This window comes from Anarhichas minor, unplaced genomic scaffold, assembly GCF_050575085.1.
Source record: "Anarhichas minor isolate MPS153535 unplaced genomic scaffold, ASM5057508v1 ptg000026l, whole genome shotgun sequence".
Classification (NCBI taxonomy): domain Eukaryota; kingdom Metazoa; phylum Chordata; class Actinopteri; order Perciformes; family Anarhichadidae; genus Anarhichas; species Anarhichas minor.
The window spans coordinates 4816450-4829919 of NW_027466472.1; the positions used below are offsets into that span (position 1 = coordinate 4816450).

Below are 13470 nucleotides of genomic sequence, written 5' to 3' on the forward strand. Positions count from 1 at the left end.
GTAGGTGCTGCAGCCTGAAGGATTAGTCCTGAACTCCACAGGAACAGCATGGCATGATATGTCTTATGTCACATAGAAAGACATCATTTTCTAGTTTTCTAGCGAGATGTTGATCTACATTTCATGAACCATTTCGAAAAGTAGAGTACATTTGCTTATGGGGTGGCTTTATGGATGGCAATGTCCATCTGTCTATGGATTGCGATGACATTTTGTACAGATAATCATGGTACCCAGAGGATGGTCCTGTCTGACTCTGGCGATCCCCTGACTTCTCATCTGCTGTAGCATTACCGGCAGGTCAAAATTCATCAGCATCTTCGAGATTGATTGGCAGAAAATATTGCACAGACATTCATGATGCCCAGATGATGAAGCCTAATCACATTGGTGAGGTCTGACCTTTCCTCTCGCGCCTCCATGAGGTTGACATTTGTGATTTGGAGTGAAATGTCTTGACTACAATGGGATGTGTTGCCATGAATATTTGGTTGAGGACAGTTCATCCCGACTCTGGCCGTTTTTAGAAGTGTAAAAATATTTAAGGTTCTTTATAAAATTGACACTTATTAAGTAAGTATCACCCTTACTAGAGTCCAATGTCCAGTACTTCTGCATTTGGAGAATGTCCTGCCGTGCCTTGTTACAGTTGCAAGGCTGTGATTGGACAATGCCGTCCAAGGGACATTTATGGGAAAGAATTTTCATCGTAGCACCGTCATCTAGTCCAAATAACCATTTGGCCAATACATTGGTTTAAGATCAAATACCTGCAAAACTAATGACATTGCCAGCAGCTTCAGCTGTACTTTGTATTTAGTGCTAATTAAAAACAACGAATAAATGAGTTGCACTTTCGGTTCCCTCGTCTCAAAGTCAATGGGTTTTTAGTTTGATGCCTGAAATAAGGTCTGTGGTTCAAACAAGCTTTAGAGAATTTAACGTTTCGTCCAACAAGGTGTAAAATACATCAGTAAAGACTTCTTTTGTGAATATTGAAGCTTTTGCGTGTCTTAACAAAGGCAAACAAATGGCTAAATGAGACTACAGCCTCGTATTGTATACTCACACTCATGTGACAACGTGTAGTTTGTTTATAGGCTAACGTTAGCTCTTTACCTCTGCTTCAAAAATCATAAAAGCGGTGTTAATTATCTTGCTGAACAAAACGTCTAAGTATCATAACAGTTTATTTTCTGGCATAATCCAAAAATGATTACAAAAGGTCAATGGAAAAATGTTTTTGTAGAGGGAACCAGTTCCGGGGTTGGCCTACAAAAATAAAAACATCCCCGCAGAACTTATAAGGTGCTCCTTTGTGTAACCTTTTTAATAACAAAGAGTTCAGTCAGGTTCTTATACAGGATACTCTTATGAGAATGATGATCCAATAGAGACGGGAATTTAATCTGTCAACGGTTAAGAAAAGTTGCACTGATTTTCTTGCGATCAGGACCATAACACTGCACACGGGTGAGTTACTGAACTGTACTATAACAAGGTCAGTGATGGCCTTTGCACCCCAGGGAATTGATCCTCACAGCAGATCAGCTCTGTAAACCCGGGAGGATTAAACTGCCATGACAAGTTCACTCGATTCCTTGATACCCACGGCCAGATGGTTCCCAGTGCAAACCAACCAAATAAAGGGCATGCATTACATATTCATATAGTCTAAATGCCCATAAAACTACATTTGCAGTAACAATATTGTGCAATGCTTATGTCAAATCAATACTAGGCAGGTTTGTTGCCATAGTCTTCCTTCCTAAAAACAGACAGTGACCTTTTTAAGGTCCTTGTCTCATGGAAATACAGACTCGCTGCTGTTGCCTGTTAGTTTGCCTGCTTGTTTTATTTTCCACCCAGAGGACTACTAAAAAGGATCCTGCCGAGTCATCCGAAGGCCCGCAGAGGACGACGGTCCTCCCCGAGGTTCTGCTAGTCTCTTCCTTGTGTTTGCGTTAGTGAGTGTGTGGTAATAGAATTAATATCATATTATTAACATGTGGAGATTTTCTTCTGATCTTTTACAGCGAAGCCTCTCTCTCTCTCCTCTGCGCCGCTCCCGGCTGATGTAGAGAGGCTTGTTTTTCGAGGTTGACATGAACTCTGGATCGTCACCTCTGGGTGCTCATAACGTCCCTGGAGTATGACTGGAAGGTGCAAATCACATAGATCACAGCACCGCGGTCTCCAGACAGAGTTAAACTATTTTGCAGTTTTAAAGTCAACTAAGCCACGTTACCTTGTGCTTTAGAAACAGAACAACACTCATTCGTTCTTACTGTCTGATTAAATACTGTAGACCATTTTGGGGACGGATATGAACCATTCTGGGGGATAATGATATGTTGATAAATGCACCGAAACTGTATCATGATGAAAATTCCCACATGTACCGAGAATGAGATTGTAAAAATGCACCGCCTGCCATCTGCTCTGCCCAAAGAAGAATATCAATGCTCTGCAGGAAGCGGAATAAATCTTCCAGAGGTGGAGGATGGGCCCGAGTCAGTGGAGGCAACATATAATGTGGAGGCAACATAGATATATAGTCCATCAATTATCCTCGCGCACTACTTCACTACTGTTTTCAAGGCAAAGGAGATATTACTGTGTCCTGTTTCCTTAAGTCCGGACAGCTACGGAAATCAATTTCACACTATGAATGTTTTGATAGTGGCTAATTATCTGTGATCTTACGAAACCTGACATTTTCATGGTTCACGCACCACCGACTACATCCACTCGTGCATGCATTCCAACATATTTCCTTGACAATAAAAAAACGAATCTGCTGATATTGGTTCTGTTCATGCGTATAAGTGGGTTTATGGAAACCTCCCATCTCGTGCATTCTTCTCGGGTTATTTGATTTGTTTGACGCTGTACACCTATACGGTCCCTGCAGATGGGGAGATGGATGATTCTGCTAGGTTTGATTCATTAAATTCACATTTAGCGGCCTGTCACACCAACAGTAACATGAATCTGATCTAATCAGCGAGTGCGTGCGCCTGCAAGCTTGGTCTGAGGAATTTCGCTGTCAGAAATAACAGCTGCGTACGAACGACTGATGCTTCCACTGGAATCACAAAAATACTCTCACTTCATCACACACAAAGTGTAAACGCTCTCAAAAACAGTTTGGAGTTTATCGGCGCCTACAATCAGCAAATCTCTCCTCTCGGCTTGATTAAGTATTTTGATTCCTTCGCATCATAAAGTTTTACCACCGTTAAATCTCTGAGGAGACAGGGAATTGAGTGTTGATGGATTAAATCAAAACCTAATTCTCACAGCGCAGAAGAAAGCAAAAAACTACCGCCGTCACTCCAGAAGCTGATTAAAACTTCACATTTGCATCCTTGTTGTCAGGAACACAGACAGGTGCCCGAGGAGTAGGTTCTAACGTTTTCACATGAAGCACATCTTTGTGCCGTTCTTTCAACCGGGGTCTTAAACCCTGCACGTTGCCCTCAGAATTACATCCCTATCCCTGACACAAAATGTTTGAAATTATTTATGTAAAAATACGTTTATTTACAAAGCTGATGGCGAGCATAAAGCCAAAGATTGATTGGAAAATACTGGAACTTTCCTTAGACTGACTACAAACAGTTAAGTGTGAAGTCTGAACTTGTGATAAGGAGTCATGGCTGTGCTGGTTTTGTGCCGCATTTCCCAATTTTTTTTATAAGCAACTCTGAGTGAACTGGCAGCAGCCTCCAACTTGAGTTGCTCTGTTGAGAGTTGAGAGCTACAGTAGGCTACAACGGAGAACAGTTATACGGGATCTGTGCTGCCATTAGAGCCGAAGTAGTTATGGAAAACACCATCTTACACTCAGAAAGATAATAAAACGAGCAGCTGTGGAAAAACAGTAAATGTTGCCGTCGTAAAAATTTTAATGCAGCAAACACTGTCGGTAAGAATATTACAATGTGGAGACCCATTAGCTTTAGATCACAAAGCTGTCGTCATAATAACACCACGTGACTCTTACCATATTGCATTATACCACATGACTGATACTGTATATGTTGTGCATGCTGAATCATGTCTCTGTAGATCACACCACTCTTGGCAGGCTCTATAGGGCTAGTGGTGTTATCTCAATACAGGTAGCACACATTACATTTGGTGGTGCGGTGATGAAAGTTCAAAAAGGTATTAATATTTATTTACTAGAATTAAACCAGAGTCACTGTATGTAGAAGGATTACGGCTAGAATGACCTAGATGAAATGTATGCATGTAGATAATGAGCAACAATCATTCTGAAAACGGATCATGGCATTTTCGCCTGAGGGTGAAGCTAACGTTCAACAGCATCTGATGAGCGATGCCCCGTGGCTTTAAGCGTATAGATGCAGGACGGTTGCTCATAATGAGTGAGCAGCGTAAAGTCTCCGAGCCTGCAGGACGGCGAGATGAGACGATGGGAAGTCACTGGTTTCTGCTGATGTAAATGGCCACATCCAGAAAAAAGCATCTCACGGAACAGTACGGTGAAGTAAAGCTGTGTTATCTTACTCAAGACACTGACTTGAGCACATGACGAGTCTCTGAAGACAAGTAGTCGAGCAACACGCTTTTCATTGCAATCCATCGCTGTTGAATGATGGAATATGATGCAATACTCAGAAAGATTTATTTAATTTGCAAGTGTTTAAGTGCTGATAAGTATCCTTTCTGAGATACATGCTACATGGTTCACTCTGTAAGTCCCTCTGTGGACAGCTTGAGGTTAAATCAGATCAGATATGTGAGCTTATCTAAAGCACATTACAATACCAGGAGTGAACACAGCGGATTCCAGTGAGAGTCAAACCCCATGCCGTTTGTGTTTAGTGCCGTGGTACACACACAGCTTTTATTAAAGATCAAACGCTAACTCCTTGTTACGCCAAGACGCCACAATAGGTTATCCTTCTGCGATATAATGCATTCAACAGACCAATTACAAGTACGATTAACAGCCCCTATGGGCACCGACCCTCTCCTAATAACACTCTCCAGTATTTAATTATGGTCGATAACATAAGACACATAGAGACCACATTATGTGCATGCACATCTGTCCTTCTGACGTCAATACAGCCCAAATATTTAACGTGTAATCTAATGTGTAATGTCTTATATTGCAATTACTTCAGCGCAATGATGACAAGTTACTTTTTGATTACTTAGATTGTACAGAATGTATTTACAGAATGTCAGGGTTTACTAAACCAATCCTAAAATAATCCAAATGATGCGTAAAAACCCTCGTCTCCACTTTCGCTCTGAATAATAAGCCCGTTTTTTTAATAACCCAACAGATGAGCACATATTTTGCTGTTTACTATCCGTGATTGTCTGTAAATATTGTATCTTCCCATGAATAACAAATGTAATAGACAGCAGAGAGCTCAGAGAAGGGTGAACTTATCTTAACGGACATGGAAGGGAAGCTTTAATTAAAACAGAAATGAATGTACCACACCAGGTGTAAGCTGTCCTCGTTAATGACTTTTGTTTCCTTGACCATCAATCTCAAAGGAAAGTTCTGCAACAGCGATTAAATGCTACGTACTGGAGGCTACGCATTAGCCAATACATCCACACAATGAATCCATGGGAAAAAAACAAGTGTGGCGGTGACCAGTTGCTGTGAACATGTCCGTTTGTCCTATCTGACAACAAGGAACCTCATGGGAAATATTTTTCTTGTCAGAAACAACTCCTCAAGTCCTTCACTGAGGACAAGGGCAGACGGGCAACTGGATCAATAGAGCAATCTGAGACAGAGAGAGGAGGAGATAGAGGTCAACACAGGGTAGAGAAGAAATATAATGATTAGGGGAGTGTTGTGGGAACACAGGGGGAAAGTCCTTCCGTTTCATGCTCTCTAAATTACCCCCATGTCTCCTGCCAACTCTTCAGGCACCTCATTATGAAAGCCAGTAGGGAGGATGCTGGTCTATTCCTAGCCTGCTTCTGCACACTTGACACAACACGTCACGCTTTGGTTTCCTCGGTGGACAGTCAAAAGGAACCGACTCCCAGAGATACCTGACAGGGTACATGGAAGCTCATTTGAAAGATGGAAATTAGGATTTGGTTTTAGAAATGTAATCCTCATATTAAAATCAGCTGTTGCTAACACCTCAGCTTAACAGCAGATGTTACAGTTGAGAGTGCGTACAAATGGTTGAAATAGGTATAGCTAGGAAATGAATAGTTTGATCGCTTCGTTAGAAATGTTGGGTGAAATGCTAAATAAATAACTAAAATAACTGGTTAAATAGATAGCTAAAAGTATTTGATAAATGGTTTAATAGTTACTAGTTGAAATAGTTGTCTAATGTTATGAATACATGAAAACTATAAGTAGTGGACAAATGGCTGAAACAGCTTACAGCAGCCTCGTGGATAAATAGCTGGAAGTAACTTTTAAACTAATTAGCAGTCAGATAGCTGAGAGTAATAGATGAAACATGTTAAAGTTAAAGATAAGATAAGATGATCCTTTATTAGTCCCACAGCGGGGATATTTGCAGGATTACAGCAGCAAAGTGGATAGTGCAACAAGAGACATCAGTAGAAAAAAAATCGATAAAAAGATTTAGCTCAAAGATGAAAGTTTAAAATACCTAAAAGGTAAATGAAAGAGCTTGTAGTTTATCAATGCAGACAGAAAAAAAACATTTGCATATGCCGGAAAAACTTTAAATTGTATCAATATTACTACCAAATCATGAGCACAGGCTTAATAGGCTCTTCCATGCATTTGATTATTATTAAGAGTAAACCTAATCTAACCTAAACAACGAAGCCAAAGAAAACCAACCAGACCTAAACAAACACCATCCAAGCAGGTTAATCTCACATGTCAGTGACTTCTTCACCATCATCTCTAATGAGGACCATGGTCTTCATCATTCAACGGCCATGATGGGCATGAAAGTAGGATTTGAACTTACCTTGGTCGGCTTTGTGACGGAGGCGCTGCCATCTTGCATGTAGGTGCATGCGTGTATCTTGGGAGTTGAATATCTCGATTATTTCATCGTAATCCAATTAATTTGCCACATCATGTTCTTGTGACAGTAAAATCAAGTTGTTTACTGATGACCAGAGACGCGTTTTGATCCCGTTTGTTGTAGAAAACACGTCGAGGTGTTATTGGAAGTTTGGACGAAGAAAAAGTGACATTTCTGTCACGAATTCCCCTTCATATTAGTTTGTTTTCATCCTGTCTGCTTGTTTAATTAACTCTCCTGTCATTTCAGATCCTACCATTCACACCGGATCATCTCTCATTCCCCTCACCTGGTCCTCCACACCCATCTCACCTGCAGCCCATTCCCTCGTTAGCCCTCACTATTTAGGTCCCCTCACTTGCACTTGTTCCCTGCCAGATTGTCTTGTGTGTTTTTGCCAAGTTCTCCAGCGTATCTTTATATTGTCCATGATCTGCCTGTTCCGACCCTGTCTGCCTGTTTTCGACCTTGGATTTTTGCCTGCCCCTTATTGGATTTGTTCGCCTGGTTTGTCTGACCTCCCGGTTTTGACCCTGCCTGAACTCTAGTAAAAGAACTGAACTTGTATCTTGTCTCCGAGATGTGCTTTTGGGTTCTAGTATCTGTAATCCTTACAATTTCCCCGATTTAACTTGATGTCTCAGCTAACACTTGTGCTGCTAGCTTCATTAGCTCTTTCAGACATTTTCTCTTTAAATATCGTGCTATGGATGTTTGCTTTGACGTGTTAGTTATGTAATTTTGTAGCTGCCAATGTTCAATTTCACTATAAAGTGTTAAGTCCACACCTTGACTCGTTGACAACAGCGACTGTGGTGCGGCGCGCACAACTTTATTACACGCAACGGTCAAAGGTTAGCTCTGCCCACATTGGAATTGCAGACTTCTAATTGGCCAATATGTACGAGCGACATCTCCAGTAAACCAATCGTGTTCACAAAACAAACGAAGAAGATAGATTCCCTTATTTGATTGGGTAAGCCTGTGGTCAAACTGATTAGCTAAAAGTAAAACGGTTAAAATAGTTAGCAACGGCTGAAATAGCGAGCTAAAATCAACAGATACAAGGTTCTTCTTTTGCCATTTCGAGCTGTACCTTAATAGTGCAAATTCACACTTAACCGACCTTAACATTGGCATTTCATTTGAAAAATCACAAAAAATATATCTACTTTTATATATGCTAATCAATAGTTATGACATCCACCTTAAAATCACGTCTCATTTTGAATATGATAGGTGGCGTCGATAATGGGGCTTGAGTTAAACTGACAGAGCGGTGGGTAGGCCAACATCAGGCATAAATAGGTTTGGGACCATTGTACAATCTTTGATTAGATTTGAAAAACTCCTCTTTCCATTTTTCTTATCTCAGAGCTTCCCTCCCTGGTGGGAGGTGTGATAATAGCCTGCTGCCTCTTCCTAATGTATGAGGGCAACTAAAGTCTCCTCAGTGTGATGCGGGCCATCTATCTTCATTATACTACCTCACACCAGTGAGGGGAGTGCACAGATATATATATAAAAAGAAAGAAACTGCAATCATTGTAATTCGCTCATAGTAAATCTGTATCTCTAGTGTGACCATTTTCTTGGAATAGTTTTTAGCAACTCTATGAAGTTTTCCTTGGTGCATGCAGCAACATTTGCTTCCTCTCTCTGACACACCATCTATAAAATTATAAAATAATGTTTTTCATTTTCTGGTAGGCAACAGAAATACTTAATTCTACATCGGTGGCATTGATTTCCCAAAAGATTATTGCAGCGCATTTGTATCTATATGTATATCTAAGTGTACACATGCAGTCTCGGCCCTGCCTCTGCTGTCTCATCCACATTGTCGGGTGCTGTGGGGATCAGTGTGATAGACTAAAACTGATATAGGATCCTGTGTCAGTGCAGGCATGAATAATTCACTGTGTTCAGGGTGGTGTGCTCTTGCAAAATGGCAGACAACACACCGGAAAACAGACTGCCGGGCTGCCCTTGATGTCTCTCTCTCCAGGTTGATACAAATAGTTTTGGTGCTGAACCATCTCATTCCATTGCTCAAAGTCCTCAAGCTCACTCCCTGTAAGCAGCAAATGGACTCATTTTAGTGACTGCACAGCGCCATCTGTTGATGGCTGCATCAATACAAACCTGTTTTTATGCCTTTGGAGAAATCCCCTCTCACCATCTTTCCATTTGCTGCAGTTCATTTGTGCATGAAAACAACTTCTACACATGGATGCAGTAATCCTGCTCGGTGAATATGGCAGGGTTGGTGATGCTTGAACTCAGATTGTGTCTGTATGTTGATAAAATGAAAGTATTAGCTTTTCTCTTGCTGTCAATCACTTGACACCGAAATAAATAAAAGTCCTCAAGATAATCCCTTCAAACAAGTCTTCTTAAAAGCTTATTGCTGAATCTATTTTTAAGCCAAGTCTGCTTTTACAAATGAAAACTATTGTTAAAAATGTATAAACAACATTCCAAACTAAATGATCAGGAGGAAATGTAAAGTGTAGTATCAGTTAAAAAAGGCAGAGAAACACTGGCTTTTAGCCCCTGAATCACCAAAACACTGAATGCTTCACTTCCCATAATGCAACTCTTTGATTAGACCCCTCCAAGCCCCCAGTAACTGAAGCTCTCTGTTGTAGATTACAAGCCCAGGCTGAAATAACCCTGATGACATCAGGACTTGTAAATTGACATAAATCATTGGAGTGACCCTTTAACGTTCTATATTCCAGCTAGATATTTGCCATCTAAAAAGGTCACAAATTACCAAGAAGTATGACACGTGTGATGCTTAATCAATGACTGCTTCTTTATACTATGTTTAGTTGTGGAATATCAGGTTTGAGATGTATCGGACCGCCACAGTTGCCCTTCTAGCAGTTTGACGACCATGTTTGACAGGTCGCACTAATTTGAGAGTATTGTGGCTACTAGCTCTCATATGTGAAAATGGAGAGAAACAGAAATAAAGAGGAATCAGTGCTGAAGGGAAAAGTGATGCACTTTGACTGAAACTGCTGCAAAAACAAAAAGGTCTGATCCTCAAAATGAATCAGTAGAAGTGATGGTATGAATCTGAGGGATCACGACATGATTAACGGGACAGAATTAAATAAAAATATATATTCTGCACCTCAAAAATATGCTTATATATATGTATTGAGGCTTTTCCGTGTTATTTTCTTGTGAACTGCTGGATCGTTTAACCTGTGCTTCATAAATTTAACAATCTAAGAAGGGAGGCATTACTCACACAGTGTAAACGCCTCATTAAACCTGTGGCAATGGGGACACAAGCCAAAAACACTTGGAACCTCTGACTTATACATCAAAATCAGGTACTTCGGCAAAGTGAATTTGATATTAACCACATGCCGGTTGTTAGCATGATTCCTGAGGGCAAATTGAACAGTTAGTTATGAGTCTTAGATTTGAGTGTGGTCCATTTCCAGTCTTGCCTACTGGGACTACCGTATCTTTCTGTAAATGACAGGTTTGAATGGAAGGCACAAGCAGAATGTGGGTGAGTGGGACGTATGGGAGGACGGATGTTTGGCTCCACCGACATGAATCAAAGTCAGATGTGTGCAAACATGACTAAGGACTTTATTAACCAAATCATTTTCCCCATAATATCCACAAATAAAAGTGATCTCTTTATATATATTCACATTTTATAATTTCATAGTGTGACAAAAATTCTCTTTTTTTTTGGATATCCAGCCATTCCTATTAATTGTCATTTGATCAGTCGCCATGCAGTCGTCAGAAAGGTTGAAAAACATTACGGTTGGTCAGAATTGGCGGTCGTGTCCGGCGTCACTCCTCTTCTCCTCGATTGGCTCCTTGTAGTGCTAAAAACCCCCTCAGTTACCCAATCACAGATTTCATCACACTGCGACAATAAAATAAAAATAAATTAAGAAAGCAATGTTCTCCTGCAGAGTGCTCCAGAGTCCTCCTCCTCCTCCCTTTCCCTTCTTGTTTTTTTTTAGTTTTTTTTTTTTTAGATATTTTCTGTTTTTATATAATAATAATAGTAATAATAATAATGACTATAATTGTCCTTAATATAAATTCAATAGTATTTTTTTTCTCTTTCTCAAATTTTAAATAAATCATTTTGGCAATCCTCATATGTTTTCACTTTAGAATAAAAGAATACTCAAGTAGAAAATAAAAACTGTGAGAGAAAATTCATCAGAAGAGGAGCGAAAGGTGTGAGAGAATGAAACGTGTGAAAGCAACAGCGAAGAGCGAGAGAGGAAAGAAAGAAAAAGAGTGAAAGAAAGAAAGACAGACTCAAAGAAAAGCATCCACTTCAGACGCATGTCAGAAACGTCTCTATATACAACAATTTCTGTTGTGGTAAACTGTCCATCCTGTGCCTGTCGTCTGTCTCCTGTCCTTCCTCCTGCAGTAGTCCTGTTGTCTGAAGCAGTCCGGTGTGTGTCCCAGTGTTATACCAGAGTGTAAGACTTGGCATAGGGGTTGTTGCTCTGTTTCAGGTGTCCTCTGGAGTCCAGCAGGGACTCCTGGGAAGTGCTGAGCTTGGCAGCCTGTGCTTGGGCTAGGTCTCCCGAGGAGGGGGCCTCTGCCCGGACCTCACCCCGGGCCTCTCCCCTCTCCCGGACATCCCTGTGGGGGAGGGTGGAGGCAGTTCCTGGCTGCCACTGCTGCACCTCCCTGGGTGACGGCACTTCCATGGGGGTGGGCTCCATGGGAGGAGGCCTCTTCAGCGTACGGCTTCTCTGGGGTTCCAAGCAGGTCTGGCCCATGGCTCCTCCTCCAGCTCCTCCCACTCCTCTTGTCTCCCCCGTAGCACCAACTCCACTTGCTCCTCCTCCACCACCTCCACCACCTCCACTGCTGCTGCTGCCACTGCTGCTGCTGACCCCTCCACCTCGGGCTGCCAGTGGCACGCCACGATTCAACAGGAAGTCCATACGGAGGTAAGGCGGCAGGTGAACCAGCTCCCCTCCTGGGAGAAGGAGACAAACAGGAGACAATTAAGGTTCAGTTCAATTACAGTTTGTCTCGATACACAGTGATGTTCTGTCGTGTGGTTGGACAGAAATGAAAATACTTAACAGCAGCGTGGATTGATTTCTTTGGCCACTTGGGGGCAACAATGATGTCACCCTATTAAGCTAGAATGAATGGCTGTGATTGGTCACTACAGATCGTTTTTATTGGAAACATTGGGACCAAACGGTTTCTTATTTACACATCCAGCTGACTCAAGGACTTGGTACATCTGAAAATGTAACAATGCATCCATTTAGCTCTGTTTTTGGTCTCCACCAACTTCTCAGGGAAATATCTGCCTCTAGCTGATAAATACACCACCATGTTCACCTGCTCGTCACTAACTGTGTCTGGCTGCTGTTTGGTGCTGCGCAGGTAGCTTACAGGGTTTGTTTTTTGATAAGACCAAGACTGTATGACTGCAAACAGTATATTTTCAGACTACAGAGGCCTCCCCTGCCCCTCACTGTTGCTGTTGGTCAGCTTGGTTCCATAGTTATATTCACCAGAGAGTCTCGCCCCCACAGACTCTCTGGGATGCCCACTGTGTACAGCGTGTGCTCCTTACCAGGTCTGAGCTTCTCCACAGACTCCATTTGTATTGCTCCTTCCTCTCCGCTTAAATTAACAGCATAGAGAGTTGAAAATCCATATTTAACTCACATTCACACTGTTACATTTGCTCACCTCGGGCCCTTCTGTGATTATGACTCACGTAACTATGATTTTAATGTAATACCAACGTTCCACCAAGTGTGAATCTATTTGATTGAATAGTTGCTATCAGGAAAAAATGTGCAGAACATAATGTAATATGGAGCTCAACATTACAATGTTACAAGCTATCTGACAGGGACTGATGCAATGATTAAGTTATATTTTCTTAACGTGAAGAAGCCGAATGAGGGTCTTCATCTATATATATACTACATACATTCTTGCTTGCATTTGGTTGTATCTAACACCTTTTGCTGCAAGTTTAGTTGCATTGTAGGAGAGAAAGAACTGGAGTCTCATTAGGAACCAGAATAACTTGTAAACGCCCGTAGCCAGATAAACCAGGTCAGATTTCATACCCTAACTGAGTGATAAAGCACGATTATAAACTGTCTCTTCAATCTTTAAGTAATCGTCTGAAGCGTTAGATAAGAGGTAGAGAAAGAGAGCGAGAGGCATTTTAAATTTGGTTCAGTGACTTCATGATACCTCCACTGCTATTGTATCCCTTTAACTCATTGGATTACATATTTAACACAACAAATTAGTGCCTCACAAAAGGGTGTCGGGTTGCCAGATCTGAGCTGAGGATCTGCCTGAATTGTCTCATGGCTGCTGAAACGTTCATCTTCACGTTCGTCTTTCAGAGGACCAGAGATCAACAAGCGTTTACAGGCGTGCG

The 13470-nt window shown here is 41.4% G+C and overlaps 1 protein-coding gene across 5 annotated transcripts in view; it reads right to left on the reverse strand.

The window, feature by feature from the left end:
* Positions 1–11463: 11463 nt before the first annotated feature.
* dscamb (Down syndrome cell adhesion molecule b) overlaps positions 11464–13470 on the reverse strand; it is an 88680-nt gene continuing 86673 nt past the window's right edge. For 2 of the 5 annotated variants that reach the window (XM_076100356.1, XM_076100357.1), the window contains exon 31: positions 11464–12024. In XM_076100356.1, coding sequence (XP_075956471.1) covers positions 11504–12024 — 521 coding nt within the window. In that variant the 3' untranslated portion in view covers positions 11464–11503. The remainder of the gene's footprint in view (positions 12025–13470) is intronic. The other 3 variants (XM_076100360.1, XM_076100359.1, XM_076100358.1) reach the window with 3 other exon arrangements.